The following is a 17,435-nucleotide window of genomic DNA, read 5'->3' as shown; positions in this document are numbered from 1 at the left end:
GAGGAAGCCATGGAGCTGGTGGAATAAGGAAATCAGGGAAACCATTGAATCGTATCGACAAAAGAAACTAGATGCATAGGCCCTCGCCCAAAGTAAAATAAAGCAGTCCACCGATAGCTGGATGGTTCACATACACGATCCCACTAGAGGCGGACCAAGAAAATTCTGGAACCATATAAGCTGGCTAGGTAAAAAGAATCAAAGAAAGCAGGACCGTATTCAGATTCGAGGGAAATTGTTTAAAGGGAGACAACGCAGTGAACTACATTACATAAGCTGTAGCTGAGTCATTTAAGAGCGACGATAGGGTAATCTCCGCAAATCAGGAAGCAACACAAGATAGCAGAATACAAAGCAGCTAAGAACTGACCAACCTAAACTGAAAACAGGCAGAAAAAAAAATATTCCTAAAACCACATCTACAGGAATAGATGAAATTGCGATCAAGCTGATTATTTAACTTGGTTCAAGAAGTAAGGAAACGTTGTTAAAAGCTTTGGAAACAGTCATAACGAATAAGGAAATTCCGGACAGCTGGCGGCTGAGTAAAATGAATTTGATTTATAAAGGGAAAGGGGAAAGGATGCACATAAAATCCTACAGGCCAATTATCATAACATCTGTTATATACAGGTTGGCCATGCAGGCGATGAAATTAAAGATGCAAGCATGGGTAGAAAGTAACAAGATAATGAAGCATAGCGCATTGTAGGGATACAACAGGTATGAGGTTTTGAGGGGTATTTGGAAAGGAATTAAGGTGCCCGGGTTTACTTTCGGAAATCGGTTTTGTGCCTAAAATCAAAGGTACAGTCGACATTAGAAATACATCAAAGAGCCGTCGGACGATTAGGCCTGGATGCCCATAGCAAAACCACAATTAAGGCGGTACAGGGAGATATGGACTGGGCATCCTTCGAGTTTCGGGAAGCTCAGAGCAAAATATTATATGAGGAACGCCTGAGGAAATTGGACTGTAACAGATGGGAAGCTAAAGTATTTAAACACCTATACCTAAAAAGCGCTGACTCACAATGGAGGAAAAGAACTAGGAAACCAACCAGTAAGTATGCTGGTCACAAGGACTAAGAAATAAAGAGTGTTAAGCAAAAGGTGAAAAACACAGAAGGTAAAAATTGGATAAATTAGATGGAAAAGAAACAGAGTATGAAACTATACCGAAAGTGGAAAAGGCAGATGACGAAGGAAGCTTTCTTTGATAACTCAAGAGGCAGTGCCCTACTTTTTGAAGCTAGATCAGGGTGTCTTAGAACACGCAGCTACAAAAGAAAATTTAACAAGGAAGATGACACATGTGCAGTATGTGGTAAATCCACAGAAAAACATTGACCATATTACACTCGCATGGAATGGCATCCATCCGGAAGTCGATGCAGCGCAGTCACTCTTCCTGAAGCTCTGCGGTTTAGAGCTACCAGTGGCCGGGTTAATGAACCTGCGGTGGAAGGTAGCAAAAAACGATTGGAAGATTGGTGGCTTAAAAGCAGAAAAGTGACATGGTGTTAGTAATGTAGAAAGAAAAAATCAGTAAATAGAATGATGGCATAGTTAACCAATCTAAACTAATATTTAAGATATAGGGGGAAAAATGAGCATGATAGCAACTGCTACCACCCGGTTTAAAAGGGAACGTTCCTATATTCCATCCATCCATCCATCCATCCATCCATCCATCCATCCATCCATCCATCCATCCATCCATCCATCCATCCATCCATCCATCCATCCATCCATCCATCCATCCAATCCAATCCAATCCAATATATATATATATATATATATATATATATATATATATATATATATATATATATATATATCAGGTGTCTCAGCTAACTTGGACCAAGATTTAAAAAAATACCGTTTGCCCTAGCACAGTGAAACAAATTCAGAAATGTTCAGAGTGGCCTATGCTAACCTCCAGTATTTTGTCGTTCGCTACAGTTGAATTATAGTAAAGACTAATTAGCTATTTTTTTTTTATTGGCTGGAGAGAAAAAGTGTCAATGCAAAAGTTGCAGATCTCGAATAATATAAATATAGATTTCATTCGTCTGTCACTTTACATTTTTTACTACCTGTAACAACAATACAATTGCGTAAAGTTCCAATTTCTTCAATGAACAGCAGTTTTAGGACGAAAGCCTTGCTAATCCCGTCAGACGAATATCTGTTGGCGCTGGCAATACTCGATGGCACCCATAAAGTAGGGCGTGCAACAGTCGTTGCGTAACCACCGAAACAGCGCGTGGAACGACCGAATGCATAACATGTAGCACTTCGGCAGGGAGCCAACCTCGCTTCTCATTTGGCTCGCTATATGCTCATAGTTACCAATAACGGACCTCAGTGGAGCCGCACTATAGTTATCGTCTTTCGAATCGAAATTGTTATGCAGCCGATCGTCGGACAACATTCAGGGTTGTCATACCATTTCGCTTTCTATTCAGTTCAGTTCAGTTCAGTTCAGTCGTTCAGTCGTGTCCGACTCTTCGTGACCCTATTGACCATGTCACGCCACGCTTTCCGGTCTCTCACTATCTTCCTAACATCACATAACTTCATCTGCAGTGCCTCGAGGATGCCATCTAACCATCGCGTTCGCTGCCTACCCCTTCTCCGGCAACCCTCAACCTTTCCCAACATCAAATCTTTCTCCAGCGACTCCTCTCTTCTCATCAGATGACCAAAGTAGCTGAGCTTTAACTTTTCTATTCAGTATTTACCTATTATTCAAGTAAAAATCAATTTACGATAGAAATTGGAACGGACGACATATATATTTCCAATTGTTTGCCTTTAAGCCAAGGTTTCAGCTGGAAAAGATAAAATTGCTGTTTGTTTGTTTTTTCGTAAACGTATTTCAGTCAATGACATATAACAGATATTCGGACAGAACTTTTCTGTAAAAACACATGCAATTTCACACACATTCTTTTTTTTTACAGTGTGCCAGCGAACAAGAATGAGCAATTTTCAGTGCTTCTTTTGACCCCGAATTTCGATTTACGGCACCAAAAGTATTTATTTGTTTCAAAAGGTTTATTTATGAAGAGCACTTCGGGGTGGTTCAACATTGTGTAAACCATGAAAATACGCGACTACCAAATAGGAAGAAATTACAGGCCCAACCTATTAGATTAGTGCCTGTCCCGTGGTGTCTGCTTTGTGTTCGACATTCATAGCACTGCATTTCAATTTGCCAATCTTCGCACCATGATAGGAGTGCCTACATATTTGCACAGTCAAACTTAAAAATTTTGCCGGTTAAGAAAGACGAGACGATTTAAAAGAAATCATCTGGCAATAAGCGCATCTGGGAATTAATTTACTAGCATTCTGGTTGTGTGTGAGCTTGAGTACTTCATTACCTCAAGTGCGTCCTAATCTCGTCTAACCAGGGAAGCACAGGAGGAATGAGACGTTCTTGGTGAAAAGAATAAATGCATGAAAATCGAACAAGCTTGGTAACCGTCTATATCGCGGTGAAGTACTGCGTAATGGTTTGAAAGTGACGCATTTGGAGCGTAAACAGTGGCATCTGTGTATTGGGACAGACCTCTGTAGAGAAATTCCCTTTGAGCACATTTTAATCTGTCACTCATAAAACAAGACTAATTATTAGGGCAATATACTCATTGTGGATTGCCCTTTTGACGTTGTAGAAGAGAGCAGCGGTAAGCTAAGCATATCAATCACCATTGAAAGAACTGAATGTATAACAGTCAGTTCTTTCAATTCACTGATTTCAACTTCACTGATTTCATCCAGGCCTTTGCCGCCTGATGAAATTCGGGAATTTGATTGTCAGTCGTCATTGTAGTATGATGTAATTCCCCTCTCACTAAGATTCATCGGCTTTTCCAGCCAGGTTACTACAAAATCTGAGGCGGAAATTATTTTTTTTTTCGTGGCTTTCGAAACTGACGTGTGGTCCTAGTCGTGCGTGATAATGGAAACCGGCTCTCCCTTTGGACGACAAAGAGCTTCCTTTGTCAGTGAGCAGCCGCCTTCTGATCAGCACAGTACTTGTAAAAGCTTTGTTGCGCCTACGAGACGAACTTGGCCTCATTTGCGTGAACGAGCAAAGTACTAGACGCAGTTGACCAATTAGACATTGCTGGTTTTAGGCTGGGACAGAAGGGCCTGCAGCCCTGCTGAGTCCACTTAGCCATCTTACACAACAAAACCTGCTAGAACTCCTCTTCTTCCTGCGCACGCCTTGAGGTGTTTAATGTCTGAAGGAGACAGTTGATGACACTAAGCAGAGAGACAAGACACGGGTGTCCCTGCCTACTGTCGAAAATGCCAGCCGGTGTGGCGCCGCAGCAGAATTGCTGCCTGGGGCAGGACCGAGCACGAGAATTACATTGGAGCTCTCAGAGGAGCTATGCGGGGCGGTTACAGCCCGAGAGGTGAATTAATCGCAAGCCGGAGGCGCAGCAGCGCATTTATCTTTCGCCTAAAAATGTTCTTTCCACGATTACGCCCGGTGGTGGTGACGGCGGTGTGGCTGCGGAGGCACGCGCAGCTCCACGCGCTCAGGAAGACGAAATACCGAGGTGGAGGAGGCATTGGCGGCGAGGGCAAAAGAAGAAATAAACGGTGGCCGCCGCCGAAAGTGCCGCACATAGGATTGGCCGGGTAAGGCCGCTTCCTGCATTCGGCGCTGCACGCCGGCGTCAAGAGGAAAAGCGCCGCCGCCGGGCCTCAGTGAGCGCGCGCACGCCCCAAAGTGGGCGGCACGCCGATGTCACAAGACCACTTCCTCATGCTGCAAGTGTGACGAAAGTCGTGGTGCAGGAAGCTCGCCCTCAAGTTCCGATTAAACACACGTGCACACACGCACGAACACACGCACGCCAGGCTGGTGCCTTCCCCATCCCCCTCCAAACTCTTCCTCGGGGCACTCGTCCTTATTTTTCGCTGTGCCGCCTGCGAAATTGTTGTGCACGCCCGAAAAAGTAAAGTCCGCACAAGCCGCGCTTCGGACCGGATAAATGCGAGTCTCTAGCTGTGCGTTGAGGAGAAGGAGGATATGAGAGAAGGAAACTAGCCCGCTCGTATAACGCGCGAAAACGATAAACAAACCCCCCAAGTCCAGCTAACGAGACGAGGGAGAGAGAGAATAACCTTCAAAGTTTCAGTGCCTTCCGAACGGGCCTTTGCACCAACTTCGGACTGGCGCGCATAGACCGCGAAGAAAAAGGGCTGCGTGGGTGCCGTGCTGAACAGCACGTATAAAGTCAATTCTGCATATGAGTGAGCACTGATTTTGTTTTGCTTTATCTTACAAGTGCGCGTGTACCACATTTCGGCCGCTCTTTGCTTGACCACTATTAATGTTAAACAATCATATGTGTCATTAAGGAAAAGGCGATGGCGGCGTACATGGCAGGAAAATCACAAGCATATGCCTCTGGCAGGTGCATGCATGCCCGAGAACTTACTGATAGTAAGTTTATGTGACATCTCGAGACCACATGCAATGACCGAACTCTCAGGAGGAGGCGACAACGTTAACGAAATCCAATATTAAGCGCTGAGAATGTCCTGGGCTAGGGTCATCAAGGCCAACTGGTCTTTCAGCTGGTCAGAGGCTAACCAAGCCCGCTATGTTGCAGGAGAAGGGTGGGAAAAATGAGTTGACTAAATTGCAAAAGGCCAGAAAAACATGTAGTGTTCTAAGTTAGCATAGTGTTCAGGACAATTCGGGCCTTCAGGAGAATGTCCGATGCGGTTGAGGAGCGATCGGGCAGGAGTAAGGAGTGTATTTAGGTGTATGCGTCAAAGAATGCTTATCTGCGTGGTAGTGAGGGATTTATCCGAAAGAGGAAGCATCGGAAGAGTTTCTCTAATGTTGCCATAGTGAATACTGATTTGCTTTTTTTCGTGCGTGTGCGTATGGGGGGGGGGGGGGGGGAGAGTAGCCGTCTCACGTGGTTGGATAAGGCCACGTAAACCCAGGCACCCTGTACTGAAGTTCGTGGGCGAGATGATGCACTCAGTGTGACCAGTAATCTACCTCCGTGTGACAGTGTGGGGACATAGTTTGCGTACAGCTTTGTGTAGTTCATCCTGTATTCCTTCAGGAACGCGGTACATATGCGTGGCGAGTATAGTTGAAATGTCAGCTGGGGCAGCACATTTCAGATGGAAATCGGACCCACCGGGACCCTCGGATCCCGAGTCAGACAGGCTAGTTCCTAAGGAACGTTCGTCCGTCTTGGTTAAAGCGGGAATTCGTATCTGTGTCGCTCCTGCCAAATTTGGCAGCTAACGTCAGGGTTCTTCTGAAAAGAATGGCGATGGCAAGTGGCGATTGCCCTGTGACACGGCTGGACTCAGACCGGTCGGCGGTCGGCATGACTCACAACTTTAAAAAGTTGGTTTCGTTTTTCAATGTTTTACGTACCAAAGCGACTAAGGCTATAAGTGACGCGGTAATAGAGGGCACCGGGAATTTCCACTACCTAGGGTTCTTTAGAGTGCACGGATATCGCGCAGTTCACGGGTGCCTGGAGTTTCGCCTACATTGTAAAAGCGGCGGGAGCAGCTGGGATCAAACCCGCGTCCTTGGCATCAGCATTTGAATGCCGCAACTACTGAGCCATTCGGCGGGGCAGTTTACAAAGTAACGTAGTGTAAGGTGTAATGTTTGTACAAACATTACTCACAGCTATTACTCACAGCAATTGTGCAATGAGGCATGCCTTAGCACTTACAAAGCCATTTAATGTAAGGTAACGCAGTGCCTTCGCATTGTCACACGCAGCTGGTTGTTTTCTTTTTTTGTTGATGAATATATCGGGTAACTTCGGGGCGGGCTAATTGTTTTCACGCGAAAAGGCATGCGTCGCATAGTTATAGCAGCAGCTAATGAAGGAAATTAATGCACACCTGTACAATCCTTATGAAATCAACTTGCGCTTTGGTAATATTTTAGATGCGCTGTTCATCCAGCGTTTTAAAATGAGAGCTCCCTTACGCAGCGATGTCCTTACGGCAGTGGTTGTGAATTACATGGAGCGCGTTATGTTTACTTATCGGTGCTCCGCAGTATTTGCTCGCTGCCATTTTCGTTCATTCGTGGAGCTTCTCTGCGAAGCAGGACGATAGGAGAGTCGAAAAAGCAATTTCTTCTGAGGATGCGTAATCGTTTATTGGTTATTTATCGTTTTATAGACAAAAATGCAGGTTAAGTAGGTCCAAAATAGCACCATTTTGCAATCGGTTAGTTAAGACGGATCCTTGGGCAACATTTTTTATGAATTTGTTTTCTTTCTAACTAGTGCCTGACTATTTGCACTGTTAAACGCTGTCGTAACGTGATTGCGTAGATGTGGCCTTATGGTTGTAACTGCGATCCTATTCGGTTTTGAAATGAAAGAAGAGCAAAACACAAAGTCTTTACCGAGGTGAAAGGAACGTGGGATGGCGTTGGCAGGTGCATTTAAAACGCACCCAAATTTACATCGTGTTCGATGTAATGCAACTGCGCAAAAATAAATAAAAGAAGTGGTAACTCACATACCGTTTAGGTGCGCTGTAACAACGTCAAGCTAATAACTTAAAAAAAAAAGAAAAAAGCTGTCACGCTTCTCATATGTTTTCCTCCAAGCCGTCCTTTGATATGTGTTTCGTTTTCAAACTATACTTTTGACATGCTTTTTTTTGTGTTAATTTTGATGTCGTTACCCGGCCCGTTAACATATTTATCAGCATATGTCTCTCGATATGATATTTGCTTACTTTATATATTACGTATTGTTCATATATATGCCTTGGCAACGTACCTTTTCTTCGTGGTTATTTACATTAAGTTATGCTTCGCCATCCTCTAATAAATGATCGGCTGGTCCTCTAAAGTATTTAAAATAAATGTGTAAATAAATCCAAGTCCAAACATGAAAAACACTTTCATTGCCTATTTTCATCACGTTTTCACAGGTTCCAGCAGGCAGTTTGTGCCCTAAAACTGCAAATTCAGGAGACGGGGGAGTGGGAAAAAAATAGTTTGCCGACATCACTCGAATTAAGTTTATTTTGTGGCTTTGTGGCGCGCGTATTCTCTGCCACCCCCCTCCCCCCTCCGAAATTAGCCGGGTTCGAAGGAAGAACAAAGAGATCGCTTTCAATCAGTGCAGTGGAAGAGGTCCCTGCCTCTAACGGGGAGCAGCCGCGGCTGGTGGGCTTAGCAGCGATAGGCAAGACAGTGAACAATATCCGAGAGCGGGACAAGCCGGGAGGGATGCACGCTTAGCATTGAACTCGAAAGAATTCAGTTCAAGACCGGCTCAGTGAAGAGCACGTGGCGGCAGAGCGATTGCATGAGCGGTGCGGTCAGGCAGACGCTGACCGGTCAACACGCGCGACCCGAGAGGAGCGCGCAGACAGCTGGCCGAGAACAACAGCGCGGTCTAGGGGAGGAGGAGAGCGCTCGTGCATTGTATTTCAATGAGGAAAGAGATAGTGGGCGCTGCCAAGGCGGCACCTGCCAGGTCCACTCTCGAAAAACACTGTGTCTGCGCGTGCCGAGAAAGGCCGTGTTTACAAGGATGCTATTCGCACTTAGGGGGTGCGTCAAACGTGCGTCCTTCCCCCTCCTTCCGATATGACTGCTTCGCGACAAGCGAAGCTGCGGGAGGGAAGGGGACTGAAAAGAAGCCCGCGTCGCGACCAGAGAGGGAGACGCGACTGGAAAAATACCGCGGGAACGTGCGAAAGCGCCGCTGACCCACATAGCCGAGAATCGGAACCGACGGCAGAACGCGGAAGTGCATGACCTCCATATGATGTCAGCTGAGGCACCACACCGCGTGTACGTACCCGCTGCTGCTAACCAGAGGTGAGCCGGGAGAGGAGCTGGACAGCTCACCGGTTCGCGCCGAATTCATCGCGTTGACACAGCGACCAGCATGGCCACCGCTTACAGAGCTGTCTGGCTCGCTGCATATAGCCACTCCCAACTGAACTCCGTCAAGCTCACCAGTCCAGGCGTGTACGAGGATGCCGCACATACGTTGGCCATCTACAACACGTTTTGTGAAAATATATATCCGTCTTATTCTCTGTGGGGGCACATTCGCATAAAACAGTGCCATCGAAAGAGGAATTGTAAGCGACGAAAAACAACATGAAAGCTACACAGGCAGTCAAGCTGAGGACCGACTAGTCCAAGGGCGCGTCATCCTTACGCTTCAATAGACTTCTTGCCCACCACGTTAGGATGTGCAGTAAATTTCAAAGAATTGGCGTCATGATGCTCTCAGAATTAATAGATCTCATAGACCTGAAACAAATAACTTTCACTGTCTAGGTCAAATCGCTAATGCTGTCTTAATGAGTCGCTTTTTAGCAGCAACCACAGTCCGGCGACTGCTTACTGTTCAGGCAAACGATAAGCCGAGGGCCTGAAAGAAATACATTGAACGCGCTCCAAGCCTATAGTTCGGGTTTCTGTGGAACCTTTTCGGCCTCATCTGCAATGTTTGTAGCTCCCTTAGCTAGCTAGTTCATGAAATGAGGATGTGTAACTAGCTCTAGTAGTTTAAAATACGTCCGCCACAATATGTAAACTTCTGCGCGGGCATCGGTTCTATGATAGAACCTCTGTACGTTTTCTATGCGACATTACGTTACCCTAAATGACCGGCATTCAAAGTTGTTAAGTTCCGTTTTTCTAGGTATGTAGTACTGAAATATGCTTACCTATGGTTATCTAGTCATTGGGTAGTTGTAAGTGCTCAGATTTCATGTACACTTCCATTTAAAGCTGTCAAAGGCAGGTATTGCACTCGAACGTTCGCGAAAGGGCCCACCTTCTTCAACATGGGTTGGTGCATCGAGAAAGTCACTGCATTGTTTTTGCTTCTTACCTTACATGAGAGATTTTGTTGAAGTCGCTACGTTTAAAACACACAATTGCAGCTACCGCAAGTTATAACGAAACGGTAACGCTTCACATGTTTTAGTGAGGAAAACGTCTTTTGATTCGATTTTTAATAAACCACTACCCCATCTAGGACCATATAAACTATTTCTTTTTTACTTTGTTCAAAAGAATTACGCCGTCAATGTTACATGACGACGATATGAAATAATAAATGTGATTGTTGTCAAGTCCTTTCCAGTATGAGGTTTTTCGATCAAAACACCACAAAAGTTTTGAAAAACGAAGCCTTTGCGCATAGCAAATCTTTCCAAGGATGTGATAGGCTTTTAAACATAATAAAACGAATTTCAGTCACAACTCAATTTGACCACAAATAAGCATATTAATGAAGTGAGGAGTTCCAGAGATCCAACATTAGCATATAAGCGTTTTGTTTTTTGTTTTTTGTGCCACACAAGTTATGCTAGGATCTTTAAGCATAGATTTTTTCACTCAAGCACAATTTTTAACCCGCCTCCTCACTGAATGATCAACTTTAAAAGAAAACTTACCACTTTACTGGTTTATCAAAGCAATTAGCCACATAAGAGAATGCTTATCTTCTATCGTCCTCCAGGGCGGAGAAGTGACACTAATAGTCGTCCTTTCTCGGTGATCTGTATGCTGAAAACATAGCTGGACACCAATATATATGGGTCTTAAGGCAATATTATTTGACTTCCTTAGTGGCAATTTGGGCGAGAGTTATTAGGCGACATAAATGCGACAGAAAATTTCTGGGATACTTCTGGGACGATGCACTCAGAGAAAGGTGCAGTGTGGGAGATTGCTATAGATTAAGTAAGGATTGTGTGCTGTGCATTAAAGGTTCGTAGTGCGAAAGAATGCTTCATCTGGTAAATGAGAAAAACAGGAAATATTTAGCAGTCCATCCTATAGTGATGTCAAGTGTTTGAACGTACTGTGCCACTCTCTGTTATAGCCTCATGGCCTTTTGCGTCTAGTATTGCTGCCAGTTATTAATATGTTTCGGTCGGCCTTGTTCTGTAAATGCACTTGTATTAATTTTTTTTACCCATAGTCTTTTTTTTTTTGTTCACGCTGTGTTCTAATGACAGCACGCGCATACGGAACATACACGCACGTCTGAATGAGCCACGTGCGCACTTACCTTCCCAAGATGCGCATAGTAGTCATCGACGACCTCTGGCGCTGCATGGTTATACACAAACACAACACGCACTCAATTCTCTTGAGTGTGTGTTGTGTTTTATAACCATACAGCGCCAGAGGTCGTCGGAGTCGTATCGCCAACTAGCCCACTCTCAAGCATATTACTGCGCATAGCACTGTTCAGATGCTGACCATCCCCGCCGGTTGAGAGGCCACGCGCGCCATCATAACCACCATGACAACAAAGCATATGAACAAAGCTGGGAAATTATGGACGTGATTAGGCTTGTTCATTGTTGTGTCTGCAATTACAAAACAAATGACAGGTATACGCACCAAAGTAGCCAGAATGTAGCCAGGGAGCCTGCTTCAAATTTCCATTGGCAATGTGTGTCGTAAAGTAACCATTCACGGCAACCCATGGCTGAATGCGCGAGCGTTGCCAACTCGGGATTCCCAATTGGAAGGGGAAGTTGAGGTTAGAATCCAGCCTTCCAGGGCCCTTGGACGCAGAGTTAGACCCGCCGGCCCTAGGCCCCATATGCCAGTTCGTAAAGCTTGGTTAAAGCATGGCTTTGTAGCTATGCCGCTCCTGGCAACTTTGGTAACATAACGGTCCTCCTCACGAGCATGCCTGTGGCAGGTGCTAATTAGCAGGTGACATTGCCGGGCATTGAATGGCTGGCGGTTTCTGTGACGTCACCTATGTTAAAGTTACCCGTGTTTGTTGTTTCTTTAGATGTAGGTGGCGTCGGGAGTGATGTATGTGGCACGTGGTTTAACCGTGTAAGTCTTGGGCTGATCCGGATGAATTCATTCAGTTTCGAACTGGATAGCGAGCCTGTTCTTTCGCCGCAGTTGTCGGAGGCTGAGGTACGCCGCGCCAAGTGGCAATGTCATCTACATCTACTAAGACAAATTACGCCAAACTATTGCTTTTGCGCGTTATGCTATAAACGAGTCGCTACAATGCGGCACTAGTACTCATTCAGTGAAGATGAGCTTATATCGTAAAGAAGAAAAAAAATGCAAAGGTTTGCATTGGCAAAATCTCTGCAATTTGTATGATATGATTTCATTTCCACTGAATGAGTTTGTACATCTCATAGTGCAAAGAATCGTTTATTATTAAGGCTTTCGAAATCTACTGCGCAGCGAGGGATTCTCGTGCACTCATGTGCCTAGCACTCATTCCTACTTTGTGTCACGATCAGTTCTTTATTGCCCTGCCATCTCCTATAGCTTCAGTTGTCCTGGTAAGCTTAGCTGGCACAATGACGGCTGGGGTTACTGAGATCAGGCGAGAGGAAATTTTTCATCAACGATGAAGGTTCTAAAAGCTTCTGTAATTTTATAGCGTCATGACAGTGACGAAGTTGTAGTAAATGATAACTAATAGCTTGTTGAGTAACATACGCCACTATCTAATAAAAAGAATGTCATGTCCCCGGTTAGGGCTCTTTTCGGGATGGAGAGCAGGAATCGCACACGAAAAAAAGTGTGTCAGTAACAAATTTAATGAGTACTGTATGCCCCCACTTACACGATGTTCTTGAGGCGGCGTCCGGATGCCGTGGTGGTGAAGTTGAAGTGCGAGACGAGCATGACTGCAAGCCTCAAAGGTGATGACGGCTTACATGGCGAGCTGAATATGGTGGCGGACAGGTAGCAGCAGGACTAACCATCTTCACGTCTGCGGGATGTTGTCCCTCGGGAGGGAAGCCTGAGTTAACATCCTCTAGCGCATTTCTCGCTCCTCTCTAGCCCACCCTCCTTCCGCTACTTTCGTAGCCATCTTGGGTTCTTTCTTTCCGTTCTCAGAACCGTCGCCATCCTCTCAACAGCGCCGGTGCAGCCGTCGTCAGCTCGTTCATGGACCATTCTCCTCCGTCGGTTTTCGAACAAAAGCGGTTTGAGCTGTCATAATTGCGGATGGGCTGACTCTCGACTCGCCGCACAACTGAAAACTGCAGCTCAGGCACATGCAGCTAGCCGTCCCATGAGTAGCAATGCAGTGGGCCGAAATAATATTAACATTTTGCTCCAATCATATCACAGCCTTATTCCTCTCGTCTTTCTCACACCTCCTTACTATATCTGGGGGCATCCAGCCATCATGAAGAGATCAGCTTGTATAAGGTTTCACAGCGCATAAATATTCAAAGTTGCCATGCTCGCGCCATACGCTAAGTTAAATAGATAAAAAAGAGCGTCATATTATTGAACTCCTGGTGGGAGGACGTATGATGCAACGATTACACATGCCACGTCTTCTCTGGCTGCCGCAGCATTCCCGTTACTGCTTTTGCTGGCGTAACAAATGGTTCACTTAGCACCCTTGAACACAACTGTCCGCTATCTCCATCCACATCAAACGTGTGAACAGAGGGGGATAAATAATAATCTGCAACATAAGTGCCGAGGAAACCGAAAAATGCCTACGCAGCGAAATTTTTCCCTCCCCTTCCAGGATGGCGATAATAAAGAACGAACTGTACCTTTTCAAAACAAGCCGCAAATTATTTTAATCATTTTCTTTTGCCTATCGCAGAATCACGACTGGACTTGTACAATAACTGTGACTTCTCCGTGCATGTTCTTCATATAATGCTGCAAATCGCTCGAAAGCGGAAATCAAAATAACCGGGGAAGGCGCGAGCCCTTAGCGTATATTTGAAATCAGATTATCACTATGCTGAGCAATTAACACGTGAGCGTGAAACCTGAAACAGAACCTACTTCGAGGTGTTCCCGCACAGACTTTCAGCTGCGCGGCTGAGTCATAGCAAGCATTCTTGACATCAGCGTGAAGTGGAACCGCCGGAAGAGCATATTTATTCTCCTTCGCCCAACGTGACGTCATGGTCAGTAAAACCAGAGTATCGGAAGCGGCGCTTCCCTCGGCGACGCGGCCACCGTGCGCAAGGGCGTTCCTCGTGAGTCAGTGCTGCCAAGTAGCAGTAGCAGCAGCAGCTTACACCGACCGCTTCCTGTCCAGCCTAGCGTCACGCTCCAGATTCCAGCGGGCTGCACCGCTGGCCGACGACGCGGCACGGGCCGAGCGCGGGCTCTCTTTCCCAGCTGGGGAAAGGCGTCCGCCGCTTGGCGCATGGACGGCTCACCGCTGCCGATTCTGGGGACGAACCAGGTCAGGCAGATGCAGCGTCAAGTTCATTTTCACGGACGCCCCTTTTGCCGGGCCACAAGCGCACACGTATTCGTCCGGGAACACGCAAGCTCCTGGGCGGCGGAAAGTGGCTCGCGTGTGGGGCCCCTTCGAACGGGCCGAAAGTGAGGGTGCCTTTAATTGCTCGCTCTCTCACGTTCTGCGTAAGGTTAGCAGGCGTAAGATGCGGCAACTCGGAGGTCGAATATGCGATGCGCGCGCACACACACACACACACATACACGCACAAAAAGAGAAAAAGTAATTTGCGAGTTCGACCGTGGAGGACAACCTCCTCCTTCAGGGCTGCACAGTGGGCTAGAAAGCGGTCGCGTATTTACCTCTAGAACGCAGTTCTCGACCTCTGGATGTCCTGAGCGTTTTATTATTTTAATATTAGGATGAGGGGCGATCGAGCGTGTTCAACTCTGCAGTGAATCTTAGTGCACTGCACTTCTTTGTAAGAACGTGAGTCTCGTCAAATGAACAATAAAACTACGGCGTCGAAGAACACCATACTGAGCGCGTGATTATGTAAAGCAGTTGGCAAGGCAAGAACCAACATAAACCTCTCAGGCTTAAAAAGCGCACACATTGGTACAATCACCAGGGTTAGCGAGTGGCTGTGCTGCCATGATCCTATCATAGAAGGGAACTCCCCGTGACTATTCATTTTGTATGCTTAGGAATTGGGTCCTTGATCCCACCTTATGTAAAAGAAAATGCCTTGTGCCAAGGAGCTCTTCCATTACAGCTGCCTTTGAGCTATTATTATTCCCGGCCGCGCTGTCCGTTTTTCGATGGAGGCGAAAAGCAAAGCGCCCGTTTGCTGTGCGACGTCACTGCATATTTAATAACCCCAGTGTCTCGAATATTCTGGAGCCCTCCTCTATGGCGTCTCTTATAATCTGAGTCACGTTGGGACGTTAAACCCTATAAACCAAACCAAACCCTTAATAATCAACCGCCCGCACTGTCTTCAGCTTACCTCGTGGCTGAGCTGTTTTCAGTGAAACCGACTGGAACTTAAACACACCTCAGAGTGTCCGCCCGAATCTGTAGCGGTGTGAAGTATGGGTTTAGGGCACCGAATTATAAACGAATATTTTCGTAGCACATTAAATGGGCTTGCTTCCTTTCCATTTCCCCTTCGGTTGTTTTATTTTGAGTGTTGAGGTGATGCAACAGCGGCGGAATTATCTGGGCAGCAGACCTCCTCGCCTTATCTGCTTTCCACGCCCTCTGGCGCACCCCGCTATGCTTTCCTTCCCTTAGGATCAATTCTGTCCCCCAACGGACCACCACTTATCTGTCCTCCGTATTGCAAGTAATAGCGTAGTCTATTTCCTCTTCTTCGGCTCGAATGCCAATAATTCCAGTTTGCTCTCTATCGAATCTCCTATGTTATGGTTACTTCTGTGGTTCCCTTGTAATTCTGTCTTCCATAGCGGGCTGCGCCGTTAGTCTACTTTCAAGGTTTTAGCTATGTCTCCAGTTTGAGTACCAAATGAAAGGCACACCTTCTGCTTTTGTTTTCTACCTCATTTATGCATGCGATGCTACCGTCTCCCTCTTGTCGGCCCAAGAAATAAAGTGCATGAAGTCAAATCAATCGCTTTATTTATTTGTGTTTCAATACCACATTAAATGGTTTTACTTTTAAATATATAACTTAGCGGAGAGTCTTAACTTTGTCTGCCTAAGTCGATTCCAAACGCATCATTCTCTGGTAACTTTCGTTGGATTGGGTTTATGGTGCTTAACGTCCCAAAGCAATTCAAGCTATGAGAGACGCTCTGGTGGAGATCTCTGGACATATGGATCACCTGGGTTTTTTTAACGTGCACTGACATCGCACAGCACAAGGGCGCCTAGCCTTTTGCCTCCATCGAAAAGCGGCCACCGCGGCCGGGATTCGATCCCGCATCCTTGGGCACAGCACTCGTGCACCCTAACCACAGCGCCGCCCCGGTGGGGTATCTGATAATTTGCTCCTCATGATCCCTCTCTGAGGTTAGTATTTTGGCCTAGACGGACCTGTTTCCTTGCTACTGCCAGCATTTCATCTCCTACCGAGAACGTCTGTCTTCACAGATTGCTAAATATTTGTCTTCGGCATATCAATTGCTAATGTATCGTCGCCTTTGAACCTCGCAATATTTAGTCATTATGATAATCCTTGATTCGCTCAACAGGTTCACTAGTTGTTCCCCAGTAATTATAACAATAAGTAATGAAAATCCAAACTTCACTATAAATCTTACAAACATCTCTAGAATATAGCTATGAGAAGAGTGTGTCTCGTTGCATGACATGCTTTTCCTGGGCACTTCCGCAATGCTACAGTCAAAAACTGTGGCCACTGGGCAGAATAGGTTACAGAAGTATATTAGTAATTATTTAATTTTAGCAGCCAGTACTCATTCCTACGAATTAGTGTCACGTCGGAAGTACTTTATGGGTTCCGCTACATTTGAGGTCATAACATATTCAAATATACAGTGCTGCAAACATTTCCAACAGACTTTTACCCTGTGTCAGCTGACCTGTAGCTGATATACGTGGCCATATTTGCCCCTTGCTGTGTACTCACATCAGGTTACTGTTCTGCACTAATCCGCTCTCAAGTACTGCAATCTGCTTTGGTTCTGCATAAGGTGAAATCCGGCCGATTATTCATCCATAAACTTATTACTCATGAGCATCGGTTAACTTTTATACAAATTTCCCTTGTTAAAGAAAGGAAACATTTACAGCGGCCTATTTATATGCAGTACTTTTGAACGCGGCCGATGCAGTGGAACGTGCGTGGACCCTAGCTGGGAGCTTTTTGTGTATTTCGGAATATTGGGACCGATCACCGATAGCAGCAAACAATACCGTTAAATTGCATTAGATGGATGTAAGTGTGGAGGAGGCATTGGAACTAGGGTATGCATATTTATGTGCAGACAGCAATATTATCCGTAGCATTCCGAGCGTTGTGTATGCAAACTTTATGTACCAAGCAATCACGTTTACTGCAGGTGTCAAAAAAATTAGTGATGACAAACAATTTTATTTGACCATTATTAAAAGCTGTGAGGGAAGCGCATGAAAGCGTCGCTGCTCTCAGAAAAGCGATTTTCTTATGCAAAAAGGGAGGCGAAAGTGCGGGTGCATGTTCTTGTTATGGCACCG

The 17,435-nt window shown here is 45.7% G+C and overlaps 1 protein-coding gene across 2 annotated transcripts in view; it reads left to right on the top strand.

Annotated features, from left to right (window-relative positions):
• LOC146203498 (cytochrome P450 4c3-like) overlaps positions 1–17,435 on the top strand; it is a 156,938-nt gene that overhangs the window by 53,884 nt on the left and 85,619 nt on the right. Inside the window, exon 1 of one of the 2 annotated variants that reach the window (XM_084588798.1) lies at positions 5,180–5,283. The exons of the other annotated variant lie outside the window; for it this stretch is intronic. Coding sequence (XP_084444924.1) covers positions 5,280–5,283 — 4 coding nt within the window. The 5' untranslated portion in view covers positions 5,180–5,279. Of the gene's footprint in view, positions 1–5,179; positions 5,284–17,435 lie in introns of those variants that run through there. 2 annotated transcript variants of the gene reach the window in all.

The sequence above is a fragment of the Amblyomma maculatum genome, chromosome 1 (assembly GCF_055883805.1).
Source record: "Amblyomma maculatum isolate TAMU_Amacu chromosome 1, ASM5588380v1, whole genome shotgun sequence".
Lineage (NCBI taxonomy): Eukaryota > Metazoa > Arthropoda > Arachnida > Ixodida > Ixodidae > Amblyomma > Amblyomma maculatum.
This window is presented reverse-complemented; position numbering and strand designations above follow the sequence as displayed.